General features: G+C 42.0%; 1 protein-coding gene across 2 annotated transcripts in view; it reads right to left on the reverse strand.

Annotated features, from left to right (window-relative positions):
* The window catches only part of DMD (dystrophin), a 1885017-nt gene that overhangs the window by 1084021 nt on the left and 780923 nt on the right, over nucleotides 1-20073 (reverse strand). For both annotated transcript variants that reach the window (XM_060234097.1, XM_060234096.1), the window contains exons 27-29: nucleotides 14554-14736; nucleotides 14304-14438; nucleotides 11037-11186 (exon numbers count right to left, since the gene is read on the reverse strand). In XM_060234097.1, the coding sequence (XP_060090080.1) occupies nucleotides 11037-11186; nucleotides 14304-14438; nucleotides 14554-14736 (468 nt within the window). The remainder of the gene's footprint in view (nucleotides 1-11036; nucleotides 11187-14303; nucleotides 14439-14553; nucleotides 14737-20073) is intronic.

Consider the following 20073-nt stretch of genomic DNA (forward strand, 5'->3'; position numbering starts at 1 on the left):
TGACTTGGTTGGCCCAAACCAACTGATCTTGATGACCACAGTAATTTCTTTCTTTACCTCCCTTCTACCCCACCTCTCTTCCCCCAGTGGTCTCACTGCTTCCAGTGTTCCCACCTCCTCTTCACCCTCACAACAACCCTGCGTGGGATGAGTATATAGCATTGACCTCAACTGACCTTGGTAGTTTCAAATAAGGCAGCTTCATGGGCAGCTGCTTTTGGGGAGAAGTTAGGTGAAGGTTACAAGTTAGCTTTTTGTTTTGGTGATAGCACCTGGATTGCCACCATATTTATTTATAAGCCATGACATTTTTTCATAGCTTTAACAAAATTACAAGAAACTGTGAACAGGTAAAGGCTGGATTTTGTGGTGACAATAATTAAAAATATATGACTATTAACACCTGAAAACTGAGCTTGGCTCTAAGAAAAGCTGCTTTAGGTAGCATATCTTCACACTAAAATACTTGATATGTGTTAACCTAAGCATATTTCTTTTACTCACCTTTCTCTCTCTCCTATTATTAAACACATATGAATCTTGAGTGACATAACAGTGCTATATAGGCAATCACATTTTGTGATGTAACTATATCAGAGGCCAAACAAAGTCCACTTAGTGTGATGGTAATGCTTTCTGGAGGCTAGCCAATCCAGGATCACTTAGAGAACAGGCTAATATTATGATGACCCAAAGCCTGTCAGTTCTGACTATGTAATAACATCATTAAGGGGAAATGAAATCAAGTACAGAAACTAGAAGGGACAATGTTTATGAACAGGCCAAAATGTTTGCATGCACTGATAAATAATTATTGTAAGATAGGGACACTTTTATGGTATTCCCGAGATCTATTAAAATATAGCCCTACTTTTAACATTTCCTAATTGCTGATTTCGTTGCTTATTTTTTTCCAATTCAAGAAAAGCCATTCTCTCTTTCTGCCCCATTATCTTTCTAACCACTAGGTCTTGATTGCTGAGCCATGAAGTAACACAACAAAACTTTCCTCAGACATACTGACAATACAGGAGCTGTTGAGAAAGGGATAGACAGGGCAGATCAACCCAGAAAAGATCAGTAATGATCAGCACAGAATCAAGTTAACTGTTTTAACACTGGGGGGGGGGGGGGGGGGGCGGAACCAAGAATTAGATCTTAACAGAATATATCTGCATCCACACCAAGTATAGAAGTGCGCAGGCAGAAGTGCTCAAATTAATTCTTGCAATCTGTTTGCACTGATTGACCATGATTGTATCTCCATTATCTTTTTCACATGTGCAAACATAGCACAAAGTATTTATTTTGATACAATTTCAGAACTAAACTAAATGAAATTGTACAAGTTGTTGTACATTCCATTGCTCTATATGTATGCAGTTATTTTGTTTAAAATTATATTAAAGCAGTATATGTTGCTGCCAGTTATACTACTGCTTGCACATGCAGAACTGCACTAAGTATATTTTCCTTTCCACTCACAGATTGCTGAATTCAACCCCAAGTTAGTTCAAAGTTAATGAAATGTATTAAATGTTGGAAGTGAAACTTTCAATATTCTTTATAAAGGAACATAGTGTCCATGGTACTTGGCATAAGTACATCTGTCACTTGAAAAGCACTACTCATTATTCAGTGTTCACAAGAATTAGATTAAAAAGATAATCACTGGCTTCCCTCTCTTAACTGAAGACAATGCATACAAAGCTGTAACCATTCTTGACAAATAATCTCAGTATCATTTTTGTACTTTTCTCAGAATCAGTAATATTACTATAGACTCTCCCCCCCCAACCCCTCTGTCTTTGTTTGTTGTACAGGTACTTCAATCAAATAATTACTCAAAATAAAAATAATTAAAACTTTAGATAATAGGTTTGTTGAGATTGGAAGTCACATTGAATACCAAGGCTTAGTCTTATACTTATCCTGCTACACTTTTAAAAATACATTTCAGGACAGCATGTTCCTTACTGCACAGTGTGAATCTACTGATAAAACAGTGTTAGATGGTTAGAAATTTCTGGAACAGGGTCATGCGAGGTTTTCAATGGAACAGGCAACTACTGGTGAATTTTAAAAAAAATAAATCATCTGAAAGGTGTAAATGTATAATTCTGAGTAAACTAGTAAATAATCTTTGGATACCATTGTGAGCTTGTCAAGCTTGCTAACTTTGCTTTGATTGTAAGTTATATCAGGTTGTTCATTGATGATATTTTTATTCCACCCTTCTTCTACAGAGCTCAGTTACCAACTTTTATCCTCAAAACAACCTCATAGCAGGTTAGGCTGTAAAAGAGTTACTGATCTCAAGGTCAACCAGTGAGCTTCATTGCTGAGTGGAACAATATTATAAACACAAGACTATGCATTGTATCTAATCTTTTCATCTTCATTGAAAGCTGATGATTACACAAGAATAAAATGTTTGCAAATTAGTTTAACCATCAGAGGTCACCTTGGGTTGAGGTCAGTAGGTTTATGGATGACACATAGGACAATGACTACCTTAGAAATTCACCATGCCACATCTTTGAAGTTTTTCACCTAATTGCCTTGGAAATAGCGTTCCCCACCTTCAGCAGGATGGCCTTTCCATAACTCCCTTTTTCTTACCCTACCTTTGTCATTTGAAAAAAAAACACAACACTTCTTGTTTTTCCCCTGATAACAAAACAAGATACATGGAAGTGAGGAGTGGGGATTGCTGTGGCAAAGGTTGGCCGTAGAATTGTGATTTGTCCAGACATGGTAATGTTCAGTGGCTGAGTCAGATAACGTAACATTCAATTAGGGGTGTGTGCTAAGGAAAAAAATTGCTATAATTCTGGATCTGAGCAGGGGGGTTACTACAACTGTTGATTTCTGGGTAGGACATTACTGGTTTGAGATTCAAATCTATGTGGTTCCAGAGTTCAGGACCATTATTTTCAAAGATGGGAGTGTATATGATAGTCTAGGGAAGTTGTTTATAATGCCACCAAATCTGCAAACAACAGATTTGTAATCTAAAGACAGTCCAAGTTTCATGTGGTCCAATGGGTTCAGTTTTATAGACCCCTGAAGTAAATGCTTCTCAGCACAGATTCATTTCTTGCTATTGATTCCTCAAATGCCAATAGCTGGAAAGCTCTGGGTGACCATGGCATTTTTAAAGAAAAATTCTGTCTGCATTTTCTTACTTTTACTATTACTGACAATAAAAACATTGGGTGTTTTTGCACTGACCTTAATCAGAAGCGACGCCCCTCTTCACCGCGCAGGATCGGCGCGGATTTCGCACTAATTGCCGCGGAGCACCCGGAAGAGCCGGAAAGTCCCACGGCTTTTGCGGCACAAACGGAAACCGCCAAAAACCAGTTTCCATTTGCGCCGCAAAATCCGTGGGACTTTCCGGCTCTTCCGGGTGCTCCGCAGCAATTAGTGCGAAATCCGCGCCGATCCTGCGCGGTGAAGAGGGGCGTCGCTGCTGATTAAGGTCAGTGCGAAAACACCCATTGCCTTTTCACTAAAAACTCTGCATTTGTCATCCTTCTTTGTTGTGGTCTGTTTGTTTCCTTTCACAAAGTAAAAGAGGCTTCCTTTACACACACACCACCAATGCTTTGTGTCAGTCTTTGATCATGGGAATCTGCTAAAATGAATGACAAGAATGCCTATTGGGAACAATGGGAGAGGCTGTTCACCTGATACTATATATGTAGGTGTGTGTGTGTGTATAAATATAAAAGGATACGGTGGTATATAACAGAAGTCAGGAATGCTAGTTGACTTGCATTGGTTTCATTAAAATAAATTACAGCATAGAGAGTTGTAACTGAAATGTGGAACAGATTATGAGAAATCTACATTGGGCCTGGAAATACAGCCTTCAGAGTAGAATGACAGTAACTGGGCCCAGATAAAATGCTCTGGGATTGGGAATGACAGCACTCAGAGTGAAATGATAGCCCCTAGAACTGGAATCAGTGCTCTAGAGGCTACCATTCCAGTCCCAAGGAGTTTATATGGTCCATGGGACTGTCATTCCACTGTAAGCATGTCATTCCAGGCTCAGGACAGGTTTCTTTAAATTATTTCCATATTTTTCATTGCAACTTCTGTGCTCTATAATATATTCCAAATGAGCCCATGCAAGTCAATTGCCATTCATGGTTCCCATTATATCAAATGGGTGTTCAGGCCCATGGTGGCCTCGCTGGTGCACCTGCCAAAGGTGATCTTGTTGTTCATTTTAGTATATCCTTCCTTTGCAGAACTCCCCTCCCATCAATCTGGTGTTATTTCCTATGGGACTTTCAGGGATGTTGGAGTGGCTGTATTTCAACCAAGAGACAGTAAAATTACAGGGTAGTGGGTGCTGCCTGTCTTCTAAAGAATCCCCAAATTTCAAGCAAATCAGATCAAGAATTCAAATTCTAGAGGTCTCTGAACAAGCTTCCCCCAGGTCTCTATTTTCCCAGTCATAGTATTTACAAAGAACAAAAGGGCTTTGCGTTCCACAAAGAAGAGAGTGAAGGAAAACAGCAGCTCTCTGCAGCTTGTCTCCAAAGTTGATTGGCTGGAAGTACTCTGTTCTCCTTCTCTGCAAGGATTTAATTAGAAGGGAGGCATGCCACTGTCTGGAAAACCAGTGAAATCAAAGAAAAAGAGAAGTGTGTGCTGCTGTGCTGGTAAGCACCAAAACAAAAGAAGAACAGAAAAGAAGAACAGAAAAGAACAGGGAGGGAGGGAGGAAGTTGAGTTTCACTGATTCTTAATATTATCAGGGAAACTCACTGTAATGACCCCAACCAGGCATTTCCATGTATACCTTTGGCTTTGGCAATTTTATTTTGTGCACCTCTACATCCACCAAGTCCTCCTCTTCTCCTTCATCCAGATCCCCAAGGTCTCAGATGTGAAGGGAAGGGGTTCACAGGTCCACTTTGACCTTCTTCTCCTGTCAGGACACTCTTTTCTCTACCACTTGTGTGCTCTATCTAGCCTTGGGAATAGAAGCAGCCCCAACGATCTCCTCCTCAGCCCAAAATTATGAGGGATTATATAGTCCCTCACAGCCCCTGCATGCCTCACCCCTGCAAACTGTTGGGACTATCCTCCTCTGGCTGTACTAGTCTACAGTTTTTCCAGGTGGGCTTTCCCTTTTCTGAACTACATCGCACCCAGGGATGTGTATCTCTAACAGCTAGTTGGAGCTGGTGAGATCTGTCTGACTGGCAGGTGCACCAGCGAGGCAACCATCTAGAGTCTCTAAGAGATGTCTCTGAATAATATCAAGGCTGGTATCAGAACCAAGGTCAGGTGCCCCACCTGATCCCAGATACTGAATCCTTTCCTTCAATATCTCTGTGCTCACAGATGTATAACACTCATGCAAACTGCTTTTTGTGTAGCCTAACCAGCTGCAATTAATGGCCATTTACATACTACATAGTAAACAGGAGCATAAGCTTTCTTGCATTACACCTCATTTTTTTCAGATGCAATATCATTTAAGGAACTGCTTCTAAATAAGCCCAACAAAAATAACTATACACACAAACAAATAAAAATCAAAACCAACTAGCCAACAAAAAGTTTTAGTGTTATTGAAGTTAACATTTTCCTGTATTGCACACATTGACAGCTTGCACAAAAGAAAATGGAAAGAAGCAAGTTTTCATTCCAGTTTACAAACATTTTCCACAGCAAGATAGCCTGGAGGCAGCCCTTGTTTGCCACAAGTGAAAGGTGAAAGATTATTTAGAAGTCTGATTTCAGCTGCATGGTTGATATACTCAAGGTGGCCTGAAGTGGCTAAAAAACTTTCCCCTCCTATACAAATCAAACCCCACTCCAGGAAGAATCTGCACAAAACAAGAACTTCCCTAAATGTTTTTGCAGAGCTCTGTTTTTCACTATTAACAACAGAAAACTTGACTATCTGCTCACAATCATTGGGTAAGATCACACAAGAGATTTGGCGTGGCAGTATCCTGGCTCTGAAAAAGCCAGTTCTCTTTGATCCATGCCACAACAATCACACACCCTTCTGCTGGGAAAGGCCCAGGGCGCATACGCACAAGAGGAGCATTCAGACTGCTCATGCACACGACAGGTGGGTGTTGGGTGAGTGCAGCAAGCATCTGGCCATTCAGACAGCTGGGAAATGGGCCCTGCATACATTTTAGAGGTCTATTTAATCTGTTCCCAGCCCATCCTCAGATGAGGTAGATATGGGCGGGACTCAGGGGGTGGATGTGTGCATGTGATTGCACACATTAAATCTGGAGGAGAGGTGTGGCTAGGTCAGGCCAAATCTCTTATGTGATCACTCCCATTGAAATCACAGTCATTATATGTATTTGGATGTTATGTATTTAAAATGCTATTATTTCTACAATAGATGGCCTATGGAAATGATTCTTAAAAGTAGATCTTTGTATGTAGATTCCTCACAAATGTCAAAAAGTCTGAACTATTTCAGATAACCAGATTCCATTCTTTATTCTCATCACAGTATTTTATTTATTGAACATTTCCAATAAACCAATTTTAGTGGCATGACTTTTCACTTTTCTGACTTGCCTAAAGATGATAATTCTCTAAAGCAGCATTAAACTTGACATTTAATTTAAAAATTACAGTTTATTTCCCATGGGTACATTTCAAGGGGAAGGCATTTAAAGCTTATCCACTGCTTTAATGAAAGGGGTGGGGGGAATCTTTATAACAGCATTTGGAATTACAAAACTTCATCTTACCTAGGCAGATAATTCGCCAGGTTCTGTGATCACTTTATGTATTAAGGTACTTTATGTGCTTGGAACACTCTTGTTCACTTAAAAAGCACATCATACAGATAGGCAAAAATGCCAGCAACTGCCAGTACCATGAAATGCAATAAACAGCTCTCCAAAATACCAAGACCAGATACTATGCCTCTTATTTCAAAAAAATGTAAGAAGTGCAAGCACTTTTGAGGAAGGAACTAATATGGAACAACAGCCAGCTGCTCTGAGGCTGGATACAAACAGGCAGCTCCATGCATATGGGAGGCATCTCAAATCGTGCTGCCCCAAAATGGAGCAGACAAATCCCATTCACACACTCCCACATGAGGCGACCATATATTTCATGGGGGCATTTCGGTGCATTTGCACAATTGTTGCACACCATCCCCTACTGGTAGCTATTTGATCTGTCTCAGACACTTCAGAGGATGGGGTGAATGCAAGAACAGAATGGGTAGCAGCTGTGCCTGTCTGACCTTGACTTTTTAATCGGCCTGGGAGAAGTGTCTATGTTGGCTCAAATTGGCCATCTGAATCCAGTCAAAACACTTCTAGCTTGTCTTGCTTTTTAAAGCTTTTTAACCCTGAACTGACCAAGAAGTGAAATAGTGTGATGTCACCAGTAGAGTAAGATATGCTAGGCAGAAAGACAAAGAAAGATCTGCCCTGCACTTTCCCCCCTTTCCTGTTTGTTTATATTGGTTTTTTGTATTGCATGCCACTTCGGGTCCCAATTTAGGAGAAAAGTGGCATTTGAATACTTAATTCAATACTTAAATGAATAAGAGTAAACAAAGGGCTGAATGGAGACGCAGACAAGTGTGCTAAAATACATACTTGATGCCATTTCTGTATTTCACAGTTCTGGAGATAAAACAGGAAATGCATACTGATGGCAAGAGGCAAGGCAAAAAGGTAGCTTCAAACTTCTTTTGCTTAGTCCAGGGGTAAATAAGATGAAAAAAGTGAGATTTCATTCAGCTCATCAGTCTGTCTAGGGCCCTGTCTGTTGAGGTCACCCTGTATTTAGAATACCCCCAAGGCTCATCTGGTACCTACCTTATTGTACTTTAGCTGCCAGGACAAAACATTTCTTCTTTACTCAGACTTTAACTGAAGGCTTCCTTTTTCAGCTATTTTATTAACAGCTTTTAGCTTTGGGCCTGTTTTATGAATATTATCTTAAGGCTATTGTTATTTTATGCTGTTTTTATCCCCTTTGCTTAGGGTTGCCAAGTCCAATTGAAGAAATAGCTGGGGACTCTGGGGGTGGAGCCAGGAGACTTTGGGGGGTGGAGCCAGGAGATGTTAGGGGTGGAGCCAATATCAAGGCTGTGACAAGCGCCGCAGCCGCAGGTTCCCGTGCCGCAGCCACACTAGCAGCTGTCCCTCCCTCCTCCTTCCGCTCGTCCTCCCTGCCCCTCCGTGGCCGCCTGAGGCTGGAGGCCTGGGTGAAGCAGGGCGGTGGCGCGGGCATGGAGAGCAGGGCCGGGGGCTCGGGGCCTCCTCCTCGGCCTCCAGCGCTGCTGCGCTGGTGCTGGCGGGGCTGTGCTGCACCCCTCCAAGAGCTCCCTCACCGCCCTGGGCCGCGCCTGGCTCCGCCGCCTCCGCTGCTCCAGCGCGCCCGATCTCCTCGCCGCGCTCCTGCTGCCCCTCTGCTTCACCAACGCCGCCAGCGAGGCCCTCGGCCGACAGCTCCGCCGCCTCCTCCTGCTGCTGGGCGCCAGCGAGCCCGCCGCCTATGGCTTCACTGGGCGGGGAGGGGGTGGCAGCGGCTCGCCATTTCCCTGCTCCCCCGCTTCCATTTTTTGGGGGAGCAGGGGAAGAGGGTGGAAATCCTGGGGTCCCCCGCCAGGGCGGGAGGGTTGGGACCCCTACCTTTGCTTATTCTCATAGTTAGTTTATTCCTGATAATTCTTATGCTATCACTTGTATGACTTTACATTATTGTTTATCTTCATACGTTACCTCAGTCAGGTCTCTGAAGAAGCAGCACATAAATTTCCTAAATAAATGAAACCTTAGATAAGCTGCCATTCTGCTGGTCTAGGGACAATAAACCAGTCTGTCTTTCTGCTCTCTTCTGAGGGGGGGACAAAACAAATCAGCAAAGAAGATGCAGAATTTTACCTTTAGAGTGTGCCTGTTCTCAGGTTCTCCTCAGCAGAAGGTAATGAAATTGACAGACTTAAAGGCATCGTTTCAACAGGCACATTAAATGTGAAGTAACTTTGCCTGCCTTCTTTAGAGAATTTGGAGCAAAGCACAAGAATGGAGGAGATTATCTAGAAAATGCTGAATGCACATGCACACACAATTTACTGCTTTCAACAGTCTCCACCTTCAAAGCCCTTCCATTTGCAAGTTCTGTTGGATTTTGTACAGAAATGGACTCTCAGGACCCTATTTCCTTCTATGCCAGGAATTTTCAGAAGATCCAAGATCATCCCAGATCACTGGTCAGTTTGGTTTAGTGCTTAAGTGTGCGGACTCCTATCTGGGTAGGCTTCCCAACCCTCCCGCCCTGGCGGGGGACCCCCAAATTTTCAGCCTCCTCCCCCGCTCTTAAAAAATCTGGGGGCGGGGGGAGAGAGGACATACCTGCAGGCATCATGTTGTTTTACAGCTTGAGATCCGTTTTTAAGGCTGCACAGGAAACAGGAATGGCCCTTTAAGGCTGCACAGGAAACAGGAATGGCCCCTCCCTTTCTTTTCCTGTGCAGCCTTACTTTCGTTTTCACAGCCAGCACATTTTGCTGGAAGAAGACCAAGTAAGTATTTTTGTGTGTGAGAGAGGGAGGGGGCAGGGAGGGGGGATTCCCTGGCATGGAGGCCCCCCCCTTTAGAAAGCATGGGGGGGGAGGGAAATGTCTACTAGGCACTCTATTATTCCCTATGGAGAACGATTCCCATAGAGAATAATAGGGAATTGATCCATGGGTATTGGGGGCTCTGGGGGGGGCTATTTTTTGAGGTAGAGGCACCAGATTTTTAGTATAGCAGTTAGTGCCTCTCCCCAAAATACCCCCCAAGTTTCAAAAATATTGGACCAGAGGGTCCAATTCGATGAGCCCCAAAAGATGGTGCCCCTATCCTTAATTATTTCCTATGGAAGAAAGGCATTTAAAAAGGTGTGCGGTCCCTATAAATGTGATGGCCAGAACTCCCTTGGAGTTCAATTATGCTTGTCACATCCTTGTTCCTGGCTCCACCCCCAATGTCTCCTGGCTCCACCCCCAAAGTCCCCAGATTTTTCTTTAATTGGACTTGGCAACCCTATATCTGGGAAAACCGGGTTTGATTCCCCACTCCTCCACTTGCACCTGTCTGGAATGGCCTTGGGTCAGCCATAGTTCTGGCAGAGGCTGTCCTTGAAAGGGTAGCTGCTGTGAGAGCTCTCTCAGCCCCACATACCTCACAGGGTGTCTGTTGTGGGGGAGGAAGGTAAAGGAGATTGTGAGCCACTCTGAGACTCAGATTTGGAGTGGAGGGTGGGATATAAATCCAATATCATCATTGTCATAATCGTCATCATTTACCGCCTTACTCCCAGGTTAACTCTTTCTTTGGTATGGCACCACCAGCAAGCCTAAACTGCCTTTCCCTCTGGAGAATTTGCACCCTAGTGCTGTCTGCCATGGAGCTACTTTAAGGGTCCATTTCCAGGCTGTGTTCATCACTTCATTCTGGCTAGTGCCTTTGTTCCTCTGATATTAAACGATTTGTATAACTGAAGGTTAAATGTTCTTAAGTGGCAGGCTCTTACTCCTCTTGCTTTCTTTTCCAGTACTGTTGAGCCTGTACGAGGCATTCATTCATTTGTTCAATTTTAATATGGTCAATGACCAGCACAAATCAGAACAAGTTAACATAAGCTAAAAGACAAAGCAAAAATATTTACAAAATATCTGAGTATCTCTTAAAATAACAACAAAGGAATAGAGTATATAAAATAACAATTAAAATTTAGCTTCAAAACATATTATATTGCAAAATTTACATGCAATTGAAAAAAAAAACTTTGCACTTGGACATATAATCTGTAGGTTCACACCCACTTTTTGACTCAAGACTTGGGTCTACCATAGACTCCTTTATAGCAGACCATGATGGGAATTTGGGGGTACAGATTAATTCTCCACAGCTTCTCTTTGCATTAATATTATTCTTCAGATCTTTAAAATATCATTTAGGAACAAAGTATTAATTCTGTTGTTTATTAGAAATGTCTGCATAATATTTCTTAACATTTACCTCCTGCTGCAGCTCTTCCCACCGAGTATTGAATTTCTCCAGTTTCTCATTGATCAATTCATCCAAAACACCACCATCAGTTAAAGTCTGTGCCAGTTCACGAATTTGATTGCGGTTATCTTCTGGGTGCTGCATTAATGTTTCCAGAGACTGAAAAATTCAAAACTTCATTACTGATGTGAATAAATTGTTCCCAGTATTTTGTATTTAGTTATTCTTTTATTTAATGTTTAAATTTGCTATACTCTCTCAGCAGCATTTGACACGGTCGATTATGATCTAATGACCCACCGCCTTGCCGACATTGGAGTACAGGGGATGGCCTTACAGTGGTTTTCCTCCTTTCTCCATGGCTGGGGACAAAGGTGGCAATCAGCAAGCAGATCTCCCTGTGTCATTCACTAGAGTGTGGTGTACCGCAGGGAACTATTCTCTCGCTGATGATGTTTAACATCTATATGCCCAGATTGCCCAGATTGCCAGAGGTTTTGGGCTGGGTTGTCACCAGTATGCAGATGACACCCAGCTCTATCTGTTGATGGACGGCCACCCAGACTCCACCCCAGACCATCTAACCAGGGCGCTGGAAGCAGTGGCTGGTTGGTTGCAACTGAGCCGGCTGAGCTTAATCCAACCAAGACGGAGGTCCTGTACATGAGCCGTGGGGGGGGGGCTAAGATTGGGCATCTGGCTCCCCATTCTGGATGGCGCATCTCTTGTGTCAGCCTAGAAGGTGAGGAGTCTGGGTATGATACTGGATGCCCAGATCACAGCTGTTGCACGATCTGCCTTTTACCATCTCCAGCAGGTCAAGCAACTAGCACCCTATCTGACCCCTCAGGACTTAGCTACAGTGATCCATGCAACGGTCACTTCCAGATTGGACTACTGTAACTCGCTCTACACAGGCTTGCCCCTGAGGCTGACCCAGAAACTCCAGCTGGTGCAGAATGTGGCAGCACGATTGCTGAGTGAATTTCCTGTACAGGCGAACAGTCGGCCAATGCTGTGCAGTTTGCACTGGCTACCAACTGAGTACCAGATCCGCTTCAAGGTTTTAGTACTGACATTTAAAGCTTTGCGCAGCCTGGGACTGGCATACCTGTGGGACCATCTCTCCCCATATGAGCCCTGGAGGTCATTGCAATCAGCTGGCCAACATCTTCTGATGTTCCTGGCCCAAGGGATGTCAGGCTTGCCTCAACCAGGGCCAGGACTTTTTCAGCCCTGGCCCCAGTCTGGTGGAATCAGCTCCCTCTAGAGGTTCGGGCCCTGCCAAATCTGTTGCCATTGCGGAGGACCTGTAAGATGGAGCTGTTCCGCCAGGCCCATGGCTGAGGCAAGCGGATGTCCTTATCCTATTATGTCATCAAACTGGCCCAACACTGTTGCTTAACTCGGGCTAATTACAGTTGACTTAAATGATGTGTCCACATCATGCCATGCTGCTTAAATTCAGCTTCTGAATTAATGGCTTAACTTGCTTAAATTTTAATCTGTTTTAATTGTTTGATTGCTATATTATTTATTTCTTGATTGTTTTTACTGTTGATCTGATTGTTGACCTATATTATTTCTGTTAACTTATAGCCATTATGGGAAAGGGTGGGCTATAAGTTAACAGAAATAAATAAATAAATAAATAAATAAATAAATAAATACTGGAAGGGATAGTTTTAATTAGTTTCAGGTAATGTGTTCATAAGGTCAGCCTAGGAAACCAAAACCAATGAGAAAATCTCCTGAGTATACAGAAAAATGAAACTTTAAAAGACAGCTTTCTGAGTACAGAAACTTAAGGATGTCCTTATTGATTTGTCAAGATCTGGGAGAAAGGATCAGATCTATTAACAAACTGAGGAGGACAAAGTGTAAGGAGAAAGAGCTGAAATATAGATGTCAGAGCCCCAAGATGAACACTGGAACATTTTGCTGGAAAATGTGGCTGCTGCAACAAGGGCAAAATGGCCTAAGAACTTTGGACATTAAAAAAACCATTTTTAGAATGTGCAAGAAAAGGGACTAGTCTAATTAGGTTTAGCCTGATACATTTTCCTTGTTATTTTTCTTACCTCAAATATTATTTTGGGTTTTGTATATGATGCTTAACAATTTCTTCTGTCAAATAATTTAAAAACCTGACTTTTTTGTTTGCATGGGCATCTTAATCTCTCAAGTTTCCCACTCTACATCCAAAGTCCTTCTCTGTCGTCTATAGCTCAGTCCTATTAAAACCGTTAAAGACTGTAAAGTAAAGGCTGTTGAATGGAGGAAGACAAAAAAACCTCAAGTATGGGGACAGATTTGTATGATAGTTCTGCAGACTTTTAAATACAATATGAAAACTTTCTCTGGGTAGTCAGGTCTTTCTTGAGGCTGAAGTAAGATCAGGGAAGTATATGAAAGTGGTAAGGAAGAGGGAATCAATGTCAGCATCCAAAATCTGTAATTAGATGCACATCTGTTTGGGAGTAATCATGAGACATTGCTTTTTAAAAAAGGGTATTCAGGAAATGTGAAGCTGGCTAAGGTAACAATAGGCTGGTAGAAATTTTCTCAATCAATATAAGCATCAATCAATATAAAGTTGTGTCCACACACTACACTAAATAATACATTTGGAACTGGATTTTTACTGTGTAAGAATAGCAACAATCCAGTAACAACACGCATTATTTAGTGTAGTGCGAATGCACCCTAAGTGAGTTCACTGACAGACTGCAACACAATCACCTGATAAGCATGTATCTGTACTAAGTATTTGTCAGTGCAATCCTAAATAGGCTCATACTTCTCTAAGTCTATTTACTTCAGAGGATTTAGAAGGGGGGGGGAGAAACTCTGCTTCAGATTGTGGTATGAATAAACTAGAACTACATAGTCATGTTACTCTTTCTGGCAGCTTTGACTCCTGCCTAATAATCTGTGGCCCAATTAATGTCCCCTCATAATCTCTTCTACCTGTACAGATGTTACACATGGAATTTTAATAGTCATGTGGTTGCAATGTCCCAACCTTATTCAAATGGCAACATAAATTTTAGTAACTGAGCAAACTGTGTTTTGATATCAGTCCTTTCAGTTGTGATGTAATCAGAATCAAAGGTATCCAACTCATTATGGAAGAACTACTTTCATGAGCAGAAGGGCACCATCCACTAAAGAAAGATTCCTTCTATGACTAAAAGATCTCTGAACAGAAGAGCATTTTTGAATCAAATTATGTCATTTCCCAGATATTAACATGGGAACAGTGACAGTACTTACATTTAACGCCTCTGAGATCTCTTCTGTGCCTTCTTGAATATTTTCAGTTGCCTTGAGTTTTGATTCCATCTCATTTAACCACTTGCTTTCAATATCCAAATACAATAATAATTCACGCCAGCATGCCCATACCTCCTAATGAAAAGTTATAAATATGTCCACATTAATTTTAACAAAAAAATCAAATTTTCTGCTTAGAAAATATCATAATGAATTGGCTGGCAAAATGTTAGCCTGAGAAAGAACTGACCTCCAGTGTTTTACACTTCCCATCCAGCCTGCTGCAAAGTCTCTGGTAGCTGCTAGTTAGAACATCAAGTTCCTTTTTTAAGGCCTCATGAGCTGCAGGTGGAGCCCTTGCTATAAAATTGTTCACAGAGTCTGTGAGAAGCTTCACTTTCACCTCTTTCTGTACAGCTTCTTCTTTTGCTCTCTGAAATTATATAAATGAAATGTAACTATTACATAATGGAAGGCTGACAAAAATTAGGAAAATCTATACATTACTATAAAAATACACAAATTCTAGCCCTCCAGATTTTATAGGACGATGGTTGAGTTCATGAGCCATGAGTAGATAAATGTTTCCTCTGATTTATCCCATAAGCAATGAATATTTAAATCAATTAATATTGAGTTGCCATTGTATTCCTCTGCATAGTGTTCCTTGGTGGTCACCCATTCAAGTACTGACCTTGCTTAATTTCAGAGATCTGACAAGATAAGGCTATTCTATATCATTCCATATTCCCTAAATGACTTTTACTCATCCCCCCCCCCTAATATAATTCTCCAGACAGACTGGTCACAGGTTCATCTAATCTCCCTTTGGCTGAGCTGCTTGTCACTCAATCTCAATGGAGATCAACCCCAACCCTCCAGTCCCAGGACAGACAAGGAGTGAGCCACTGCTTCACAAGGAGAGAAAGAAACCCTTCCCTCAATTAACTGAGAGAGGGAGGAGGAGGGAAAGAGCCAGAGAAAGCCTTCCCTCAATTGCCTGAGGGAGGAGAAGGGAAAGAGCCAGAGAAAGTCTTCCCTTGATTGGCTGAGAGTTCCTCCCTCTTCTCCTCTGGAAGGGAAACAGTCAGAGATGGGGGGGATGGTGTCCCATGGCAGCAGACAAGACATACAGAGGGAGGGAGGGAAAGCAAGACACAGAGAGAGAAACTGAAGTCCTGTGCTTAAGACCAAAAACGTTATCAGAAAGAGAGTGTTGGTTTGAAAGACATCACTAAAGGCCTCTGAGGGAGAACTCAGTGGGGGCAGCCCTAACTAGGGCTGCCAGTTCCAGTTTGGTGGGAAATTCCTGGAGATTTGGTGGTGGAGTTTGAGGCGGGCATAGGGATTAGGGCTTGAGAGCAGGGTCTGCCAGATCCAGGTTCTTACTGTGTAAACTGACTGGGTGATTTCCAACCAGTCACAAACTTTCAGTCTAAACTACCTCACAGGGTTGTTGTGCAGATCAAAAGGGGGTGGAGAGAGGAATGATATAAGCTGCTTTGGTCCCCCCCCCTACTGTGCAGGAAGACTGTCAATTTCCTAGATAGGGGCTATAGGGAGGGGGAAGGCGACAGAAAGCTGAAGCCAGATAAAGGGAAGGTTGTCAACTCCAGGTTGGAAAATTCCTTGAGATTTAAGAGGTGGGGCATGGAGAGGGTGGGGTTTGAGGAAGCATGGGACCTCAGACAGGTACAATGCCAAATAGTGCACCCTCCAAACCAGCCATTTCCTCCTGGGGAATCACTATTGCCAATCTCCAGGTGAGGGCTGGAGATAACTCAGAATTACAACTGCCCGCCAGATGGCAGAGATAAGTTCCCCTTGAGGTGGTGGGGAGTGAATGCCTTCACTTGGGCGGGAAGACAGCAAGGGGGGGCACTCATCGAGAGCCTCTTCTTAGAGCCTGTTGTATTTTTCTTCACAATGGGCCTTATTCCTAGTCTACTATAAAAACCAACGTGATGCATTTATTGGATGTGTGTGTGTATGGTGGAAAGTGCCTTCAAGCTGCAGCTAACTTATTGTGACCCTGTTGGATTTTCAAGGAAAGAGTTATTCAGAAGTGGTTTGCCATTGCCTGCCTCCATCTCTGTCTCATGACCCTGGCATTACCTAGAAGGTTGTCCATTCAAATACTTGCCAGGGCCAACCCTGCTTAGCTTCTGAGATCTGATGAGACCAGGCTAGCCTGAGGTATATGGGTAACTAGCTAAATAATATAAAAATAAACACAGATTTATAATAAATACAGAAGGATTGATTACTATGTCATTTATATCACATACTACTATAACAAATTCATCTGTTCCAAAATCTGATCAAACTCATCTGAAGTAAGTAGACTGTTCACATGCTTAATATTCAATACACTTGCCTTGCATGTGATAGAGAATATAGAAAAAACAAGTGGGAGACTCATAGGGAATTATTTTCACCATCCCCACTATTTCCTCTTTTTCTTCCCTGAAAACCATCCTGGCATGTATTTTGTTCCTGCTTCTTTCTCTCCTTCCCAGCAACTAGCCAGTCTAGCTTTGTCTATCCCCATCTTCAGCTTTCCCTCCTTCTCTTACACTGGCAGCCTCTACCTGGAAACATAACAGCCAATTTATGCACTATTGTTGGCTAGACTGGGCCTGCATGGAGTTTTTGGGGCATCTCATTTTCTGTTCTATTACCCTCCCCACCTTTTCCGTCCTCCTGGAAAGTCCCATATCTTCACTTTTCTCTGCTTCTTTCTTTTCTTATTGCCCATCTGTCTTTTATCTGCCCCCTGGTCTTCTGCTATATTTATTATTTATTTAATTAATTTATACTCTGCAGTTTCCACAATGAGGACCCAAAGCAGCTTACATAATTCTCCCCTTCTCTATTGTACCATGAAAGCAAATCTGAGCCTGGTCCAAGATCATTGAAGAAGCTTCTATGGCAGAGTCATGATTCAAACCTGGGTCTCCCAGGTCCTAATCTGAAACTCTAACCACTATACTACTCTGATGTTGATGTGGAACAGCAGCAAGCAGCTGGGCCTGGGTGAGTCGTGCAAGATGGGTGGTAGCAAGCTGCCTATGTTTATTGGCAGGATTGGCCCTGATGAGTGTTTCCTCAAAGGCCCTGCCCCTACCCCCCCAATTTATACTGACAGAAACCAAGGCTTGAAGGTTGGCAATGCTGTTATGGTTGCCTATAAACCTTCACAATAATCACTTTGTTTCTTAAAGCTACAGGTGTTTCTTCCATTTGTTTTTTTTTTTAAAAGATTTTAGCTTTTCCTGGAAACTCTGGACTTCTACAAGTTTATAGAAACATGTCTTCTCTTTTCATGGCCCCAGTTCCTGAATTTAAGAATCCACATGTTTGGGCTCAGAGGTGAGAAGGGTCTGAAAATGGCAAGAATATCTATGTAAATACATAACTGAGGATATAGTTCAAAGATAGGTGTATTTTTGATATTCTTTATTATGATGGAAAATGGCAAGTATGAATTAACACTTTTATGTATTTTAAGAAAAAATAATAATTTTGTATTGTATTTGAAGTTATAAGGTAAGTAGTCAAGAATGTGAGCCCTATCGATTTGGAATCAATTATTGTTGGAAAATGACTTTAGAAACTTATAAATATGGGACACTGAATTAATTTGGAGAATCTTCTTTGAAGATGCTCCTTGCCTGTAACCTGCTTAGTTTTTGTAAGCCATTTCAATGGATTCAAATAACTAGTCTCCTTTAATCTATGCAGAAGCAGTGGATGTTATATTATTTTATGTAAATCTATGTTAAATGTTGTAAATATTTACATTTTAATAGAAAGAAAAATGGAAGCAGATTCCATAGTAATAATTTACTAGATCCAGAATGAATGACAAAGGTGGTTGTTGTTATTGTTGTATTTAAGAATTACCCAATCCCTGCCATAGGCAGCGCTCTGGGAGATGTACAAACTCCGTAACAACAACCACAAGATAAAACCAGTTAAACATTCACAGACATTATAGTAATCCGATGATGAATAATAATCAATCCCCATCCCAACCACTGGCTACTTCATGAACAGGGGGGGAGAGGGTGATGTAAATAGTGTTTGGCAGAGAGTTCCACCAGGTTGGAGTCAGCTGGATCATCAACATGCTGGGGCTGGGGATCACCAGCATGTTGTTGTCTAAGGAGCATCATATTCTCCCAGGTACATGGCAGAGGAGATGGTCCTGTAGGTCCATTAAGGTGCTGAGATGTATGTCTTTCTAGAAGATCAATTATTTAATATAGAAAAGCTAATTAGACTTCCAGGGGTTTTAAAAGCATGCCTATATGTGAATCAGACCTGACCAGAGTCATCTGGAACAGAGTGTTAATAAAATCAAAGGAAATACTGTGCATAGAATATAATAGTATAATAATAAAATAATCTGTTCCTTGTTGCTTGAACTATAAACTTCCAGGAACCTATATGTAGGGTGTGGTAAAATGAAACTGAATTTTGTATTTAAGGAAAGGTTGAAGGGTCTGGGGCTTTTAGGAAAAGATGGGGATTATTGAGGTTTATAAAATTGAGGGGATTATTGAGGTTTATAAAATTATGCATGTTGTGGAGAGAATGGATAAAGAAAATGTCCCCCCACCCTGACCCATAGTGATAGAATTTGGGAACACCATGTTTTTATTATTGATGGACAATCGATTCCTGATCATGCTGTCTGCCCTGCCAGGTAAGTATGGCAATTGATTCAGGACAGACAAAAGAATTGAACATATGAACATCTGAAGCTGCCTTATACTGAATCAGACCCTTGGTCCATCAAAGTCAGTATAGTCTTTTCAGACTGGCAGCGGCTCTCCAGGGTCTCAAGCTGAGGTTTTTCACACCTATTTGCCTGGACCCTTTTTTGGAGATGCCAGGGATTGAACCTGGGACCTTCTGCTTCCCAAGCAGATGCTCTACCACTGAGCCACCGTCCCTCCCCTTACTTACTTACTTATTTACTTATTTTCAATTTATAGTCTGCCCTTCCCTGAATGGGCTGAGTAGGTAACAACAATCAATTAATACAAAGTTAAAATTAGATTTATATAATAAAATAACATAACAGTCTAAAAACAAACTCTAATTCTGCAGTTGGTGATATCAGTTGCCTCCATTCCTTTCATAAATCCCCCAGCTGGTATAAAATAAATGATTCAACATAGTTATTTCATCAGGGCCCCTGAAGCAGGGAGCCCACAGATTAACAAAACATCCACCGCCTCAGTTGAATGTCTAGTAGAACAGCTCTGTTTTACTCAAGAAGTAATTAATTTGTGGAATCCATTGCCAGTGAATGGAGGGCTTTAAAGGAGAGTTAGATTCTTGGAGGATAGGTCCATCAATGTAAACTATCCATGGTGATTAGAGGAAACCATTACATTCAGAGATAATAAATCTCTCAGTATCAACATTAGGGAAAGCTTTGAACAAAAAAAACAGTATACTCCTTCTGTCTGGGATGTTCGCCCTCTTCCACCAAGTGCACAGCTTCAGGAGAGACACGCATGAAGTGCTGTGGGAGGTAGGGGACACCTGCGGAGCCAGTCAAATCAGCCAAATCAACCCTGGCCATCAATGGGGTGACAGATGTCATAGCCAGATGGCCCTCACATCCAATTAGGCCAGTCTTTGACCATTGTGACCTGCTTATTGGCCACTGTATGACACAAGAGTCTGCAAAAGATAGTCTTCATTTATCTCCACTAGATGGTCAGATTGTCTTAAATTCTTATAGGAAATGCAA

This window comes from Heteronotia binoei, chromosome 3 (assembly GCF_032191835.1).
Source record: "Heteronotia binoei isolate CCM8104 ecotype False Entrance Well chromosome 3, APGP_CSIRO_Hbin_v1, whole genome shotgun sequence".
NCBI lineage: Eukaryota > Metazoa > Chordata > Lepidosauria > Squamata > Gekkonidae > Heteronotia > Heteronotia binoei.